This window comes from Dipodomys merriami, unplaced genomic scaffold (genome assembly GCF_024711535.1).
Source record: "Dipodomys merriami isolate MVZ:Mamm:240054 unplaced genomic scaffold, mDipMer1.0.p SCAF_456, whole genome shotgun sequence".
Taxonomy (NCBI): domain Eukaryota; kingdom Metazoa; phylum Chordata; class Mammalia; order Rodentia; family Heteromyidae; genus Dipodomys; species Dipodomys merriami.
The window spans coordinates 758654-776985 of NW_027206020.1; the positions used below are offsets into that span (position 1 = coordinate 758654).

The 18332-nt window shown below is 48.9% G+C and overlaps 1 protein-coding gene across 2 annotated transcripts in view; it reads right to left on the reverse strand.

Moving 5' to 3' along the window:
- Positions 1 to 7036: 7036 nt before the first annotated feature.
- The window catches only part of LOC138808577 (germinal-center associated nuclear protein-like), a 49674-nt gene continuing 38378 nt past the window's right edge, over positions 7037 to 18332 (reverse strand). The window contains exons 24-29 of one of the 2 annotated variants that reach the window (XM_069994864.1): positions 17007 to 17397; positions 15735 to 15992; positions 15152 to 15281; positions 12340 to 12543; positions 9200 to 9350; positions 7037 to 7330 (exon numbers count right to left, since the gene is read on the reverse strand). In XM_069994864.1, coding sequence (XP_069850965.1) covers positions 7172 to 7330; positions 9200 to 9350; positions 12340 to 12543; positions 15152 to 15281; positions 15735 to 15992; positions 17007 to 17397 — 1293 coding nt within the window. In that variant the 3' untranslated portion in view covers positions 7037 to 7171. The remainder of the gene's footprint in view (positions 7331 to 9199; positions 9351 to 12339; positions 12544 to 15151; positions 15282 to 15734; positions 15993 to 17006; positions 17398 to 18332) is intronic. The other variant, XM_069994865.1, reaches the window with a different exon arrangement.

Below are 18332 nucleotides of genomic sequence, written 5' to 3' on the forward strand. Positions count from 1 at the left end.
ACGCGGCGAGGGGCGGGAACAAGCCGGCGAGAGGCGTGGCTGATGGGCAAGGCCACGAAGAAAGGCTGTCTGGATGGCTGGGCGCGTATGCAAGGGGGCGTGGTCTGAGAGGCGAGTCCTGGCGCCCGGGGCGTGGCCACCCGGAGAGGCGTGTACACCAGGACGGCCGATTGCCTCGTGGAGGGGCGTGGCCCGCGGGCGCGGCCTTGTGCATGGGTGGGGTCTCCGCAGCCTCCGGTCCTGCGGGCCCAGGTGGAGGGGGGGACAAATCGAGCTCGCGAGCGGGCCCTGGGAGGGCGGGGCCGCCGTTGCCAGGGAAACCCGAAGGCGCGTGAGCCAGCCCCAAGCTGGGGTCACCAGACACTCCACGGGAGACCCAGGGCCGGGAGGCGGGGCCTGGAGGGGCGGGGCGGGGCGGACTTGGAGGAGCGGGCGAGGCGGGAGGGGCAGGGCCTGTCCTCTCCGCGGGACACGGCGCCCTCCCCCCTCCTGTCCACGGGACACGGCGCCCTCCCCCTCCCCCGCCCTCCCCTCCTCCTCTCCACGGGACACGGCGCCCTCCCCCCTCCTCCTCTCCACGGGACACGGCGCCCTCCCCCCTCCTCCTCTCCACGGGACACGGCGCCCTCCCCCCTCCTCCGCCCTCTCCCTCCTCCGCCCTCCCCCGCCCTCCCCCTCCTCCGCCCTCTCCTCCTCCTCTGCCCTCCCCTCCTCCTCTCCACGGGACACGGCGCCCTCCCCCCTCCTCCGCCCTCCCCTCCTCTCCACGGAACATGGCGCCCTCCCCCTCCTCCGCCCTCCCCCTCCTCCTGTCCACGGGACACGGCGCCCTCCCCCCACCTCCGCCCTCCCCCCACCTCCCCCTCCCCCTCCCCCACCCTCCCCCCTCCTCCGCCCTCCCCCTCCTCCGCCCTCCCCCTCCCCCTCTCCGCGGGACACGGCGCCCTCCCCCCACCTCCGCCCTCCCCTCCTCCTCTCCACGGGACACCGCGCCCTCCCCCCTCCCCCGCCCTCCCCCCTCCCCCGCCCTCCCCCCTCCTCCGCCCTCCCCTCCTCCTCTCCACGGAACATGGCGCCCTCCCCCTCCTCCGCCCTCCCCTCCTCCTCTCCACGGAACATGGCGCCCTCCCCCTCCTCCGCCCTCCCCCTCCTGTCCACGGGACACGGCGCCCTCCCCCCACCTCCGCCCTCCCCCTCCCCCACCCTCCCCTCTCCCCCACCCTCCCCCTCCGCCCTCCTCCTCCTCCGCCCTCCCCTCCTCTCCACGGAACACGGCGCCCTCCCCCCACCTCCGCCCTCCCCCTCCTCCGCCCTCCCCTCCTCTCCACGGAACACGGCGCGCTCCCCCTCCTCCGCCCTCCCCCTCCCTCCCCCCTCCTCCGCCCTCCCCCTCCCTCCCCCCTCCTCCGCCCTCTCCCTCCTCCGCCCTCCCCCTCCCTCCCCCCTCCTCCGCCCTCCCCTCCTCTCCACGGAACATGACGCCCTCCCCCTCCTCCTGTCCACGGGACACGGCGCCCTCCCCCCACCTCCGCCCTCCCCCACCCTCCCCCCTCCCCCTCCGCCCTCCCCCTCCCCCGCCCTCCCCTCCTCCTCTCCACGGGACACCGCGCCCTCCCCCTCCCCCGCCCTCCCCCTCCTCCTCTCCACGGGACACGGCGCCCTCCCCCTCCAAAATGAAGTAGGTAGATTTTAAGTGGCTGGTGGAAGATGTTCTTTTTTTCTTTTTGTCGGTCGTGGGGCCTCAACTCCGGGCCTGGGCGCTGTCCCTCAGCTCTTCAGCTCAAGGCGAGCGCTCTACCACTGAGCCACCTTCCCAGCCCAGGAAAATGTTCTTCTTGTCCTTGATAGAAACAGGTGAATACAGCAATAAATGGGGAAGACCAACGTGTCAGCTTTGCCGCAGGTAAAACGTTGGCTGAGGCAGGCGCTGGCACTCACACCTGTCACCTCAGCTCCGCAGGAGGCTGAGATCTGAGGACCGAAGTTCAAAGCCAGCCTGAGCAGGAAAGTCTGTGAGATTCTCATCTCCACTTAACCACCTGAAAACCTGAAGTGGCGCTGTGGCTCAAGTAGTAGAGCTGAAGAGCTCAGGGACAGCGCCTAGGTGGAGAGTTCAAGGCAAAAAAAAAAAAATTATAGGTGTAAAATAGCTAAGGTTTGTTGAAAATTTCAACTTAGACTGGGTACATGGTTATGACATGGATATTTATGTGGCTATGTTGAGTGGACTGGCCTTTAGGAGAGGGTAATCAGCAGAAAGAAATTTGGGGGTCATCTGTTTTCAAGTGGTATTTAAAACTGAAAGATTTAAAAAAAAAAAAGCAGAAATTCCAGGATCCCTGAGGACTGGGGTCCAAGAGCACAGTAAGACCTGATCTACACAGTGGCTCTGGAGGGATTGTAAAACAGGGGCTGAGAACTGATAATTAGATGTAGCAAAACAATTTATTGGTGACTGAGGAACTATCCCAGCAGAGACATGCAGAGAAAAGACTAATGGCAGAAGGCAACAATTCTTGATAAGAAATGTATTCATTACAATGCTCATGTAATTGTAACTCCTCTGTACCATATTTTCACAATAAAAAAACTCATTACTAAAAAAAAAAAAAAAAGCCGGGCACCAGTAACTTACGCCTGTAATCCTAGCTACTCAGGAGGCTGAGATTTGAGGATTGCGGTTCAAAGCCAGCCCAGGCGTGAAAGTCTGTGAAACTTTTACCTCTAATAAACCACTAGAAAACCGGAAGTGGCGCTGTGGCTCAAGTAGTAGAGCACTAGCCTTGAGCTGAAGAGTGCAGGGACAGCGCCTAGACCGAGAGTTCAAGGCTCACGACCGACAAAAAAACAAAAAACAACAAAAAAATATGTGTATAAATACTTAAATAATTAAATGTACTAGGGCTGGGAAGGTTGCTCAGTGGTAGAGCGCTTGCCTTGCATGCATGAGGTCCTGGATTCGATTCTTCAGCACCACATAAGAACAAAGAAAAAAGCTGGAAGTGGCGCTGTGGCTCAAGTGGTAGAGCGCTAGCCTTGAGCTGAAGAGCTGAGGGACAGCGCCCAGGCCCAGAGTTCAGACCCCACAACCGGACCGTAGATAGATAGGTAGATAGATAGATAGATAGATAGATAGATAGATAGATAGATAGATAGATAGATAATTGTACTAATTGAAAAAAAAAGACTAATGGCAGAAAACATAAGTTTCTAGTTAAACATGCCATACTGAACATAGGCATTGACCTCCAATTCCCTCACAGATCTTACAAGACAGACATAAAAATCCATAAGGCATGCAGAGAGAAATACTAGTAAGCAAGAGTATAAACAAAGTAATAAAGACTGGATAGAGGAATGAATAATAACTAAGCAAGCTTTTCTCTTGCTAAGTCATGGGTGAAGTCAACAAGAAAAAGATTATTCTTGCCAGTCAACTCTGGGTATAGAAATTGCAAGCCTTGTGTAAGAAACAGTATGGCCATAAATCCTTGCTTCTACTTGGCTGGAGGCCTCCAGTTGTTGAGTCACAACGGATAAGAGCTTGGGCCTCAGGCACGGCTGAGTGCCACTGTGGGTGGAGGGACTGAGTCAGTGTACACTGTGTGGAGGCTCCGTCCTGCTTCTCCCTCTTAGTCAGATGGCTTGAGAATCCCTCTGGAACAACTGGCCTGCAAAAAGCCAGCCGTGACACATAACTAATCCCAGAACCTGGGAAACTGAGCGGGCAAAGTGTGCAAGGGTGAATTCAGCTCAGGTTACATAGACCCTGGAAAGAAGGGAGACAGAGAGAGAGAAGAAAAAGGAAAGAAGAGAAGGTAAAAAGGAAAGCAGCTGAATGCCTAGCTCAGGAGGCCAACACATTAAATATGTTGAGATATTTGAGAACACCGGGGATAGACATTATCTTGAAAGTTTCAAGAAACAGCTGGGTGCAGTAATCCTAGCTACTCAGAAGGCAGAGTTCTGACCGTTTGAAACTATCCTGTGCAGGAAAGTCTATGAAACTCATCTCCAGTTAACCATCAGAAAAACCTGAAGTGCTGGGCGCCAGGCGCTCACGCCTGTAATCCTAACTACTAAGGAGGCTGAGGATCCTGGTTCGTAGCCAGCCTGGGCAGGAAAGGCCATGAGACTCTTAGCTCCCATAAACCAGCAGAAAACCAGAAGTGGCACTGTGGCTCAAGTGGTAGAGCACTAGCCTTGAGCTGAAGAGCTGAGGGACAGCGCCCAGGCCAGAGTTGAAGCCCCATGACCAAAAAAACAAAAAACAAAAAACAAAACAAAACAAAAAACCCAGAATTGTAGACCTAGCTGAAATGACAGAGTGCTGGCCTAAGAATAGTACCCAGGCCCTGAGTTCAAGTCCCAGGCCTAGTACACACCTATGTGTACAAACACACACACATAAAGTTTCAAGAAACAAAACAAGCATAAATACAAGGTAATAATTTCCCACCTAAAATTATACTTCTATTGAAATTATGAATAAAATATAAGGGTAAAAAAAGATATTTTAGGGCTGGGAAGGTGGCTCAGTGGTAGAACGCTTGCCTTGCATGCATGAGGCCCTGTGTTCGATTCCTCAGCACCACATAAGCAAAAAGAAAAAAGCCGAAGTGGTGCTGTGGCCCAAGTGGTAGAGTGCTAGCATACTGAAGAACTAGCTAACTAGCTAGCTAGCTGAAGCGCTGAGAGACAGTGCCCAGGCCGAGTTCAGGCCCCACCACCAGAACCCCCCTCACCCCCCCAAAAAATAAAAGATATTTTAGATAAGGTGCAAAGCAAACCAAAAAAAAGTTTTATTATTCAGACTCCAGGGAATTTCCAAGTGTGGCAGGACAGGGTGATCCCCCAGAATGGTCCTGACAGGGAAATGGAGTTAGCCTTTACCTGGCAGGCCCGTGCTGGGAGGGGCTTTACACTAGCTGGGAAAGTGGCTGAGTGGTGGAGCACTTACTTGCCTAGCATGCTCAGGGTTTGATTCCTCAGTAACACATAAACAGAAAAAGGCAAAGGTGGTGCTGTGGAGCTCATAGAGGCTCAGGGACAGAGGCCAGGCCCTGAGTTCATGCCCCAGAACAGCCCCCCCCCCAAAAAAAAAAAGAGTACTTTATACTCTGGAGTAGTGACAGAAACAAAAAACTAAACTAATGAAGAGAAAAAGAAAAAAAAGACAGTAACTGTAGGAAAATTCAAAATTGCACCTAAAGGAAATGTTAATCAAATTGACACAGGGTTTCACAACCAGCGGTAAACTTTCATCATTCTGAATTCAGAGTACAGATTTTAGCCAACATACTGAAATGTTTAGGGAGACTTAATAAAAGAAAATTTAACTATGTATGTGAGGATGACATACCTAATAGGGAAGGTAATATGAAAACTAACTCATGTTGTAAGAAGCCAATAGTCTCTAAAATAAGACTTTTAAAATACCACAGGTGGGGCACTGTGGTGCATACTTACAATCCCAGCACTTGGTGTGTGTATTGGGGGGATTAAAGGGGTGTTTAGGGCAGAAAGAATGCCAAACTGGGTTACATAGAGAAGTCCTATCTTTCAGGAATTAAAAAGCGAGGTCTCTGCCTACTAGCCCCTTCTTAGCCCATCCTAGCTTCAGTAGGTTATAAAGGTCACCTCAGACAATAGTGGGTACTTCTCAGTCCTCTCTTGTGGGAAGAGTCATGCCAATCCTTTTGCTGGCAATAAACCTTTTCTTTGTTCTTTGTACCAGGATGTCTGTATGGTTTTCTGGCAAAGTCTAATATACTCCGACATTCTTATCTTAACCACTGGAAAGCAGGAAGTGCCACTGTGGCTCAAGTGATAGAGCATTAGCCTTGAGCAAAAAAGCTCAGGGGCAGTGCCCAGGCCAAGTTCAAGCCCTAGGATTGCCCCCCCCCCCAAAAAAAAAAAAAAAAGCCAAGGATTTCCTCTTGCAATCATTGCTCCTTTCAAAACAATTCTATTTTCAAGTCTACACCTGAACTTTGTTAGTTATTATGTAATCGGTATTAAAGGTGAAATCTGAGGGGGTCAAATTGGATCCTCAACTACGGAGAACACAGTACTGTGATTATACTAGACATTACAGATAAATTCAATGTAAGAATATGCCTCTGAGGGCTGGGATGTAGCTCAGTGGCAAAGCGATTGCCTAGCAAGTGCAACGTCCTGGGTTCAATCCCCAGTACCAAAAAAGAAAAAAAAAAACGACAAAAAGACAAAGAATATGACCCTGAAACTGAGCACTGATTTTTAGTAGCAACAAACAATGATACTTAAGTTCTTTTATTTTTTTAGTGCCAGTACTGGAGGGCTTGAACTCAGGACCTAGGCATTGTCCCTTAGCATATTTGCTCAAAGATGGCATACTACCACTTGAGCTCCACTACTTTAAGTTCTCAAAAATGTAATGGAATATCATTTCCTTGAAATCCTTTTTTTTTTTTTTTGTGCCAGTCCTAGGGCTTGCAATCAGGGAAGGCCCAGAAATTCTTTTGCTTAAGGCTAGCACTCTACCACTTAAGTCACAGCACCACTTCTGGCTTTTCATGTAGTACTGAGGAACCGAACCTAGGGCTTCATGCATGATAGGCAAGCACTCTACCATTGAGCCACATTCTTAATCAAGAGGTACTCAGTGAAGAAGGAGGGGGCCTGGGAGGTGCTTCCTGCCGATGTAAGATTGTCCCCAGGTCTCTATCATGTCTTCTCAGGTACAATGTCCCATGTTTGCTTCTTACCCAGAAACACATCTATGTCCACATCACTTACACACACACATGCACACACCTACCTGTTGGTGTTGAGTTGAGCTGGGCAGGCCTGGCAAGCAGAGACCTTATATACCTTATGTATCCCAGCACTTCTGATGTCTGGAACAGTAGACTCAACTTTGCTGAGAGAATTACCTGAGAGAAATGTAAGCGACAAAACCCCTCAGAGCATGTGCTAGTGGGAGACAGTCTGAGAAAAGATAATGAAACGGATAAGAGTGTTGAAGTCATACAAGGGAAGTCTGGGCAGGATCTCATTAGAGATTCAAACAGTTTATTTGCATGATTAGTAATCCTATTTCCAGAAGTGCATCAAGCATCTGGGAATAACATAATTTTAAGTAAAAACAAACTATTCTGGAAAGACGACCACCTCTTTGGCCAGGCTCTCAGATGTCCACCATGTCCAGCAGTGCAGACAGATGGAGCTCGGAGGCAGCTTCCTCTTCCCTTGAGCTCTCGATCAGCCTTTCTAGGTGCTTCAGCCGTTCAGTCAGAGAGCTGCTCGTTGCCTCTGAAAGCTGCAGCTGCTCCCCTGTTCTTGTGGTCTATTTGAATAAAAAAGAAACCAGTAGGTGAACTGTCCAAAAAGAAACATTCTCTTTACCTGAGTTGTGTAACTGCAAACCCCTTTGTACATGACTTTCATAACAATCAATTTAAAAAAAAAATCACTATGAGTAGTTTGGGGATGCAAATAAACTAAGGCCTCTTCTCTGGAAAGGACTAGATCTCGTTTCGAGTCTCATCTGGGCCTCTTCTGATACTTACACAGCCCACCAGGTCCCTGTAAAATGGCTTTGCCAGATTCTCATCTTTGGACATTTAGTTTGCTTGGCTTGCACTTTTATGCAATGCTACAGCAAACATTTTTTTTTTTTTTTTGGTCCAGTTATGGGGTGTAGAGAGCTGCGAGAGGCCGCACCTGGAAGATGGCGCCGGCTTCCTTATATGGCTAAGGCAAAGAATCTGGCTTGCTTCCGCGCACCTGAACCTATTGGTGGTTCCCACGTGGCGTATCAGGGTTGGCTACCCAGCGGGTACTTAAGGCTGTGGGGAATTCTCCCCGGGGTTGGGGTCAGAAGATTACTCAAAGGTCCTGAATAAACTGCAGAGAGAAGAGTTCGGTGTCGCGTCTTCCTTGCTGGTCGAGGCGGTAGCGACAATGGGGCCTGAACTCTGGGCCTGGGCGCTGTCCCTTAGCTCCTCAGCTCAAGGCTAGCACTCTACCACTTGAGCCACAGTGCCACTTCTGGCTTTTTTCTTTTTGCTTATGTGGTGCTAAGGAATTGAACCCAGGGCCTCAGGCATGCAAGGCAAGCGCTCTACCACTGAGCCACCTTCCCAGCCCCTGCAAACATTTTTTGTAAATTAAATGTGAACATTTGACAATTCCTTTAAGATAGGATTAGTAAGCCAATAAATAGGAACATTTTTAAGTATTTGTCAACCTGAGAAACAGTATGTTATCTTAGTTATACCTTATTATTTATTTATGTCTATCTTAGCTTTCCTCTTCTATTGAAGGGCTTAAGTTGCTATAGAAACATGCTTTTTCTTTCTCTGGCAGCACCTATCTGTGATTAAAATGCTTCTAACTCTTTAGCCACACAGGAAAGGACAGCAATGGCTTTGAAAACAACATTGGGCCAAGTGGTAGTATAACTCCAGCACTGGGAGGCTGAGGCAGCCTAGGGTACATCATTAGATTCTACCTCCAAAAACAAGGGGCTGACAGTATTCCTCAGTTGTAGAGTGCAGTACTTGCTAAGCAGCACCATGAAAAAAAAAGAAAAAGCCAGGCGCCAGTGGCTCAGGACTGTAGTCCTAGACACTCAGGAGGCTGAGATCTGAGGATCCCGGTTCAAAGCCAGCCTGAGCAGAAAAGTTCCCGTGAGACCCTTACCTCCAATGAACCACTCAAAAACTGGAAGTGGAGCTGTGGCTCAAAGTGGTACAGTGCTAGCCTTGAGCTTAATTGCTGAGGGAGAGCGCCCAGGCCCAGAGTTCAAGCCCCATGACCGACCAAAAAATAAATAAATAAATAAAAGAATAAAGAGAAAAAAAAGAAATCTCTGGCCTTGACAAGACGGAAGACCTAGAGCAGGCTTCGGCTCCTTTAAGTTTGCCCTGGTCAATCCTGTCATTCACTACTATTCCTAGAAGCAAACCTGGGTGATACAGTATGTATGTGTTCCAAAAACAAAATCTGCCGTTACCAGCTGTCACACTCTCAATGTCCTTCCAACTCGCTGGTGAAGGGCTACAGTTTAATCAGTTCTTGTTTCAGTTCCATTCTTCATTTATTTTACAAGCACAAACTGAGAACTGGTTGGGGTCACCACAAGACTGAATTAATAAAAGACCGATTTTTGTTAGTTCTGTCTTTGCTAATGACAAATTTGCTCTGTTCTCACCTGTGGACCAGTTACTGTTGATGCTTTCATGATGGACTCCATAGTACGAGGAAGAGATACTAGTGTCTGAGGAAGGTAGAGGGGAAGGGACGTGGAATCTCTACATGTTCCTGAGTCTTCAGACAACCACTGCTGAAGTTGATCTTCAAACCTGAAACAATGTGATCAAGAATTCAGAAACATCTGGGCACTGAGAAGCAACACGACCGATCGACTATTCGCTCTCCTGCTATATGCACCTGATTTACGCCTTACTAAGGACACATACAACTAGGTTATGGCATCAATGAGCAGCAGAAATGTACTTTAAAAATTTACTATCTATTTAACATATTTAATGAAAAATGTAGCACTAACCCCCAAATCTCGGCATCTGTGTGTTAACAGTACTTATAACCCCTCATCTGGCTTTGACTTACTTTTTGTTTTGTACTGGTTCTGGGGCTTGGGCTCTGGGCCCCACAGTCATCATCGCATGTGTTTGCTCGGCTGGCACACTCCACCACTATATGTGCTATAGCCAGGCAATCTGCTGGTTAATGGAGTCTTGAGTACTTTTCTGCCCAGGCGAATTATAAATCTCAATCTTTGAGGTCTCAGCCTCCTGAGTAGCTAGGATCATGGGCATAAGCCACAACTGAGTTTGTAGCTCATGATATCTCTTCATGGATTATACAAATATGTGGATTACTGCTTCTAGTTTATAATCAAATTAAAAACAGTATTAAAGAAAAGCTTCACTACCACTTAGCACTCCAGAGCTGTCTATCTCCACACACTGATCTCTGTAATAAATGGCATCTTAAGTAGGCATGATGGCACATCTGCAGTTACCAGGGAGGCTGATAGGGTGGCTTGAGGCCAGCCTGGTAACACAAAAATCCCATCTCAAAAGAAAACACACGCTCAGCTAGAGTGGGATATCTCAGAGGACGAGAATTCTTCCCTCATCAAAAGCCACTTAAGGGGCCGGGTGCCAGTGCCTCACACCTATAATCCTAGTTACTCAGGAGGCTGAGATCTGAGTATCATGGTTCAAGGCCAGACTGGGGATAGAAAAGCTCATTTTTTTTGGGGGGGGGGGGGTTGAATTAACCACCAAAAAGCCAGAAGTGGAGCTGCGGTTCAATTGGTAAAGTGCTAGCTTTGAGCAAAAAAAGCTCTGGGACAGTACTCAGGCTCTGAGTACTCAAGCACTAGAAAGTAGGAAAACAAAACAAAGAACACCCCTTAACCAGGTTTGGGAGCACAGGCTACTTGGAGGCAGTGTGATGTCAACCTAGACAAAAAGTTAGCACTACCCGACTATAACTAAGTAAGCTGGGCCTGCAGCATGTGCTTACAATCCAAGGAACATGGAGGTACATGTAAGAGGACTGCAGTCTGAGGTCAACCACAGGCAAAACCATATCTAAAAAATAACTAAAGCATGGGGCTGGGAAGGTGGCTCACTGGTAGAGCACTTGCCTTGCATGCATGAGGCCCTGGGTTCGATTCCTCAGCACCACATAAGCAGAGAAAAAGAGGCCGGAAGTGGTGCTGTGGCTCAAGTGGTAGAGTGCTAGCCTTGAGCTAAAGAGCTGAGGGACAGCGCCCAGGCCCAGAGTTCAGGCCCACAACCAGACCCCCCAAAAAATAAATAAATAGCTAAAGCAAAAGAAGGCTGGGAATGTGCCCAAGTAGCCAGCTCAAGGCCAAGTTCAAAACCCTAGCGTTGCCAATAAGTAAACACGCAAACAACAAACAATACTTAAATTATACAACATAAGCAAACCCACCTTTGAAAATGAGTAATTCATTAACTCTTACAAATGTATTTATCAAGCAGCCACTAAATGAGGCACCACTATAAAAACAGGAATATGGCACAGAAACTAAACAGACAAGGCCCCACCCAAAGCCACTTATACTTTAATGAGATAAGACAAACAAGGAATGTGTGACAATGCCAACAGTCTGAAGATAAAACAACAAAAGGAGAAGCAGAGGTGAGGGCCAACAAGGAGAGCTGAACCCAGAGGCAGATGTTTGAGCAGAATGTCCATAAACTCAGCTGTTGGGGGTCACAAGTTTCAGCAAGAAAAACAGCAAACTCATCAGCCAGAAGAGAAACCAGGGCAAATCACACAGTGCATGGGCTATCTCAAGCATTTGCTTTTCATTTGGGGCGAAGAAGGGAGCCTCCAAAAAGCTTACAGTGTAAGCATAGGAGTAATGTGACTTCTGTCTTAACAGCAAAGACTGGACTATGGCCTACAACAGTAACCCACAAGCAAACAAAAGCAGCTTGGGTCAGCTTCATAATCAGTTCAATCCAAGTCTATTTTCAGTTAAAGCCAATAGGATTTAGGGGTGAGGGCATGATTTCCAAACATTTGGCCGAGGTGGCTAACGGGATGGAATTGCTACCAACAGAGAAGACTAATAAAGGAGAGTCTGGTTGGGAGCACAGCAGAAAGGTATGCTTGAGAGGAAAGGAAGGGAGTGGGTGGAAAGGAGGGTCAGCACCAGTGCCTGCTGTCCAGTAGGGGGCAGTCCACCAAAGCCTCCAGCCAGTCAAGGGCAGAAATCCAGGGCCAGCCTGAGTCCAGCACTTGCCATCTCGTGAATAGGCTTAGTTGCACGTATTTTTCATTACACAACTTAACACAGATGCTCAATGATAAATAACCCACAGTCAATTTCAAGAATAAACTAAAGCAAGGCCTTTCTTCCTCTAAGAGCCTATATTTTACTAGTATTTAACTTTGGCCTTTGAAAAAGTTTTGCCACTATAACCCTTGCACGCACACTGCCCTTCCCCACCTTTGCTGTCTCCTCAGCAGCCGGTCTCTGTCTTCACAGAAGTGGAGTGAATGCACACACAGGGAGGAAAGGATTTTACCTCTTTTTTTTTTTTTTTTTGTTGGTCATGGGGCTTGAACTCTGGGCCTGGGCACTGTCCCTCAGCTCTTCAGCTCAAGGCAAGTGCTCTACCACTTGAGCTACAGCGCCACTTCCAGTTTTCTAGTGGTTTATTGGAGATAGGAGTCTCACGGTCTTTCCTACCCGGGCTGGCTTTGAACTGTGATTCTCAGATCTCAGCCTCCTGAGTAGCTAGGATTACAGGCGTGAGCCACCGGCACCCGGCAGGATTTTACCTCTTGCTCTCCTCTTTCTCCAGCAGCAGACGGCTGGACAGACACTGTATCAGGAGCTCCTCGGCAGAGGCTCCCTGCATCAGATCCTCTGTGCTGGCACTCCCCTCTTGGCCATGTTCTGCACTTCTCTTCCCTTTTTGGTGCAGTTGGAGCAATGGTGTAGGAAAATTGCTTGCAGAAGGGTGAAAAGACTTTATCCCTAAACTGTAAGAACATGTATTGAAGTGCAAATGATCAGGTCAGGAAAGAGAGAATCTCTACAGACACACACACACATACACAACTCACAGATCTGCTTATCCTCCTGGGAGAATCTGTAGTCTTCCGGAGTACTGGGACACAGCTACACATGTGTTGAACCACCCTAGGAACACCTACCTCTCATGCCTGTCTATTTTCCTAGATGATTCATGACTGACCTTAACCTGCATGTGGGCTTTGCTCTAGAGTAAAGGAAAACAATCCTCACTGTGGTGACATTCCTAGTCTTAGTCTTTTTTTGTCGGTCGTGGGACTTGAACTCTGGGCTTGGGCACTGTCCCTCAGCTCTCCAGCTCAAGGCTAGCAACTCTACCACTTGAGCCACAGTGCCACTTCTGGCTTACTGGTGGTTAATGGAGATAAGAATCTCATGGACTTTCCTGCCCAGGCCGGCTTTGAATCACGATCCTCAGATCACAGCCTCCTGAGTAGCTAAGATTATAGGTGTGAGCCACTGGCACCCGGGCTCATACTATGTAATTGTTACACTATGAAAATATGTTTTATGCTGGTCCTAGAGCTTGCACTGTCCCTTAGCTTTTTTGCTCAAGGCAAGTGCTTTACCACTTAAGTCTCCACCTCCACTTCTGGCTTTTGGTGGTTAAATGGAAATAAGAGTCTCATGGACTGGCTTCAAACTGGGATCCTCAGATCTCAGCCTCTGGAGTATACTGTGAAAAAGTTTTACAGGTTGTAAATTCACTATCTGATTACCTTGCTGAATTCTAGATAGTCCTAAGGGTTTGGCTGTTCAGTGCTACGAACTGACAGTCATGCGATCTGCAAATGACAATTGTCCTTTCAGTATTTATACTGATCTATCCCATGCACTTGACACCTGGACAAGACTTCCAGGATAATAGACTTTAGTATCTATCCTGTTTCACCAATAAGCATATTTAGTTTTCTTTTCTTTTTTTGGTAGTTTTTTTTTTTTTTTTTTTTTTTTTTGGGTCTGGTCGTGGGGCCTGAACTCGGACTGGGCGCTGTCCCTCAGCTTTTCAGCTCAAGGCTAGTGCTCTACCACTTGAGCCACAGCACCACTTCCGGCTTTTTTCTTTTTGCTTATGTGGTGCTGAGGAATTGAACCCAGGGCCTCAGGCATGCAAGGCAAGCACTCTACCACTGAGCCAACTTCCCAGCCCTTTTTGTTAGTTTTTGACAGATAGCCTTACCAAGTTAAAAAAGTTCATTCTTACCCAAACTTGACAATAAACTTTATCAGGAATAAGTGTTAAGAAATGCACCTTATGCCAACTGAAATGATCATTTATATTGCTGCTCTGGAGATAAATTATATTAGTAAATTATCTACTGTTGGTATTGTTTTGTTTTTTTTCCCTTGGTTTTTGTCAGTCACATGGCTTGAACTCAGGGCCTAGGCACTGTCCCTGAGCCTTCTCACTCAAGGCTAGCGCTCCACCACATTCAGCGAGAGCACCACTTCTTTTTTTTTTTTTTTTTTGGTCAGTCAGGGGCTTGAACTCTGGCTTGGGCTCTGTCCCTCAGCTCTTTAGCTCAAGGCGAGCACTTTATCACTTGAGCCACAGCGCCACTTCTGGTTTCCTAGTGGTTTATTGGAGGTAAGTGTCTCATGGACTTTGCTGCCCGGGCTGGCTTTGAACCACGATCCTCGGATCTCAGCCTCCTGAGTAGCTAGGATTACAGGCGTGAGCCAACGACGCCTGGCTCCCACTTCTGGTTTTGTGGTGGTTAATTGGGAGATTAAAAAAAAAAAACAAAAACACATAGACTTTCCGGCCCAGACTGGCTTCAAACCAGGATCCTCAGATCTCAGCCTCCTGAGTAGCTAGGATGACAGGCTTGTCACTGGAGGTTTCTTTTGGTGCTACCAGGAACTGAATGTAAGGCCTTGTACTTTCTAGACTGGTGCCTCTCCCACTTGAGCCATAACTACAATCAGCTGATACTGTTCATTTTGGGAGAAAGAAAATATTTAGGTCTTGCAGTATGTGCTATCACTGAACTGCAAATGCCAATTCTACTAAGCCAGGCTTCTAAGTTAGATGAGATGCCAGCTTTTTTCTGCCTTCTTCAGTCAATGTCATCTGACAAAAGAGATATGCTTATTATCTTTGTACTAAAACAGTTTTTTTTGTGTGTGGGTGTGGTTTTTCATTTTTAGTTGTTGTTGTTGTTGGTCATTGGGCTTGAACTCAAGGCCTGGGTGCTATCCCTGAATTCTTTCTTTTACTTAAGGCTACCACTCTACCATTTTGAGCCACAGCTCCACTTCCAGTTTTTGAGTGGTTCATGGAGGTAAGGGTCTCATGGAGACTTTTCTGATCAGATTGGCTTTGAACCGGGATCCTCAAGATCTCAGCCTCCTGAGTAGCTAGGATTATAGGCGTGAGCCACCAGCACCAGATAGAACAGTTTCTATGATATAGGAATGATTTGGCCTTGAAAGTTTGTCAGAACTGGCCTAGAACTGGACTCAGTTTGCCAGATGTTAACTTCCAGTCTTTACTTTCAGATGAGAACATAGTTTAGGACAGCAACAGAAACAAACACTACACGTGGTGCTCACCGCCGCGGACTCAGCTGCAGCTCCTTCTGTGTCTGTGCCCTGGCTTGTTCCCATAACAAAGGAACATCAAATTTTTTCAAATGGTTTTTAAAAAAATATACACATATCTGACCGTCTTCACTCAGTGCCTCTGAAAAAACAATATAAAAACATTTTAAGAACTCAAAAAGGCCACAGGTGACCACCTGATATTTTTCACACCTTTAAGAACAAGTCTTCTAAATAATGGGACTCCCAATTCTTCGGCTAGATGTATGCTCTTGAGTGCCCATAGTCACTTAAGGTGCAAGCAGGCTTACACCCAGACTTTGGGGGTCCAGAAATGACTCTCAGAGCCACAGAGTTCTACTTAAGAGGTAGCACAGGGGACCTGCTTCAGATCAGAGAGTCCAGGTTCTCCCGGAACCTTATTGGCAATTGCCACTGTGTATAAGTACCTCAAAATCACTGGCCTTAGAGGGCCTAAGAAAAGGGAGAGTGGGAACCCAAAGGAAAATAAACACCTCCTCAATGCCTTTCTGTGCTCAAACTGGATCAGGAAGTCTTATGAACAGCTGGACTCATAATGCCAAGCTCCACCTACCTGTCACGACGGGGAGCCGAGGGGGCGTCCAGTCCCTCAGCTTGTGATTAATGCACAAGGCAATGACATCGTCCCAGGGGACGTCAGCCACTGAGGGCCCTGCCTCTGGGCTCAGGGAGGGGCTCTTGCTCTTCCACCGGCGGTAGGTCTTGCAGAGCAGGTTCTCCACCTGCGACTGGAGGACCGGCCGTGTCTGCCGTGAGCTGGGGATCTGGGAGGCATACTGAATGACCATGGAACACATGGGGAGCCAGGGAGCTGCAGAGGGAAAAGGCCTCACAGTTCTAGAACTTACGGAAACACTGGCAAAAACTATGCATCTCATCTTCCTTGGTCTGAGGCAGGGTCTTTCTGGCCTCAAACTTCCAATCCCCTTCCCTCTGCCTCTCTGGCGAGCCCTCAGCCACTTGAGCCAAAGTGCCACTTCTGGTTTTCTAGTAGTTTATTGGAGATAAGTCTCACAGACTTTCCTGCCCGGGCTGGCTTTGAACCGCGATTCTCAGATCTCAGCCTCCTGAGTAGCAGAGGGTGAGTGTGTGGCTGAGAAGTCTGCTCTCAGACATGCACGTGGTGGAGCTACAGCTGCTGAGGGGAGGGCAGCTCACTCCCGGGCCCAGGTGAGGGTGCACAGACAGCCCAGAGTCTGGCCTGTCCCAGCTCGACAGGAGCCCCGTCTGGTTGAGGGCGCAGAAAGACCATGCTCAACAGTGCACTCCCGCTAAGGTTCCCTCAGGACGAGTTGCCTGGTGGAGACCAAACACCACAGCTTCTCGGAGTACCTGAAGCCCAGAGGGTGCGCACAGACGGAGGACAAGCGTGGCCAGGCAAGTAGCAAGTGAGCCGGTTCCTCTCAACAGTGCTCACGTGGGAAGCAGCAGCCCCAGACGCACTAAGCTCCAGCTCACAGCTGGGGGTCTGCAACCTAATAGTGCTGTCCAGGCACAGTGGACAAACCAGAACCAAGAGCCATGACTCCAGGGTGAAGCCGCCAGAACTCATTCTTCTTGCACTCTGTCCATCTGCTCTGGCAGCCGGGGCTTGTGGAGCAGGCAGAACAGACCTGGGGTGATGCTGGAGAAAGGACAATAGTCCCCTGCACCACAAAACTCCTGGCTTCTTCTGCCCGTGAACCCAAAGCAGGCGTAGGGAGGTGCACACCTAAGGTGGACTGCGGGCCTCACACTGGAGCTGCAGCCTGCTACGCTCTCACTACAGAAAACTATAGACACTTGGCTATGGCTAAGCTCTCTTCCACTCAGCAACATCACACACCTCCTGGGGGTGGAAGGTCCATCTGAGGAAGCTGGAAGCCCAGCACGGCCTGCTTCAGCCACGCGAGGTGCTCCGGGGAGTTCCAGTGCAGGTGAGGGAGCAGCTGGCTGCCCCCCACCTCAGCAAACTCAGTGACAGGCCAGGACAGGTTACACAGCTGCTCCGAGGACACCACAGAGGCCAGGAACTGCAGGACACTGTTGAAGAGCTCAACAATGGCGCCAGGCTCCTGCGAAGCCAGGCCGCCCAGACGCCTCTCTTTTCTATCATGGAAAAAACGGTCACTAAACTCACGGCCAAGTCCATCCTCGACATACTGAATGAGGGTCTGACAGCAAAGGTCAAGGGCACGGGGGCAGCGGGAGACCAGCCACTGCACTGCTCGAGTAACCTGAGGACAAAGACAGTCGAGAGGGAGATGGCAAACCATCACAGGGATTTTCAAAAGTACCCTTTTCTGTTGCTACTTTTGTTTTTGTTTCAGAACTCAGCACCTGGGGCTTGTTAAGCAGGCAGTCTACCATTTGAGCCTTGTCCTTTCTCTTTCAGTAATTTTTTTTGAATTAGTGTTGCATATGTGCACAGGCCAGCCTGGACTCTTATCCTCCTGTTTACACTTCCCCAGTAGCTGGATGACAAGCACATGACAGAAACTATACTCAGCTCGCTCCAAAAAGCTTTCTAAAAGAGGTTGCCATTCTTTTTTTGTTTTTTGTTTTTTTTTGTCGGTCGTGGGGCTTGAGCTCTGGGCCTGGGCGCTGTCCCTCAGCTCTTCAGTTCAAGACGAGCACTCTACCACTTGAGCCACAGTGCCATTTCCAGTTTTCTGGTAGTTCATTAGAGATAAGAGTCTCACGGACTTTCCTGCCCGGGCTGGCTTTGAACCACGATCCTCAGATCTCAGCCTCCTGAGAAGCTAGGATGACAGGCGTGAGCCATGGGTTCCTGGCAGTAAGCTGCCATTCTTTCTAAGGCTTCCTGTATGAGCTACCACCAATGCACTAGGCTGTCAGTCAAAATAGGAAAGTGCACAAAGCTCCCTCTGTGGTTGAGTTTTTGGCTTTGTTGAGCTCTGGAGACATTTGGCAGGGTCCCAAGATAGGGACCACCTGAGGGGAGCAGAATCCCTCGGGAGAGACCTGGGAAGCTGGTCAAGTACCTTCTCACTCCCACAAAAGCACAGACTCGTCCTCCTAGCCCGAGCACTGTGACTGTAGTCATATTTTAAATTTATAAAAATAAAATGAACCAGGCACTGATGGCTCACATTTCTAATCCTAGTTTTTCAGGAGGCTGAGAACTGAGTATCACGGATCAAAGCCAGCC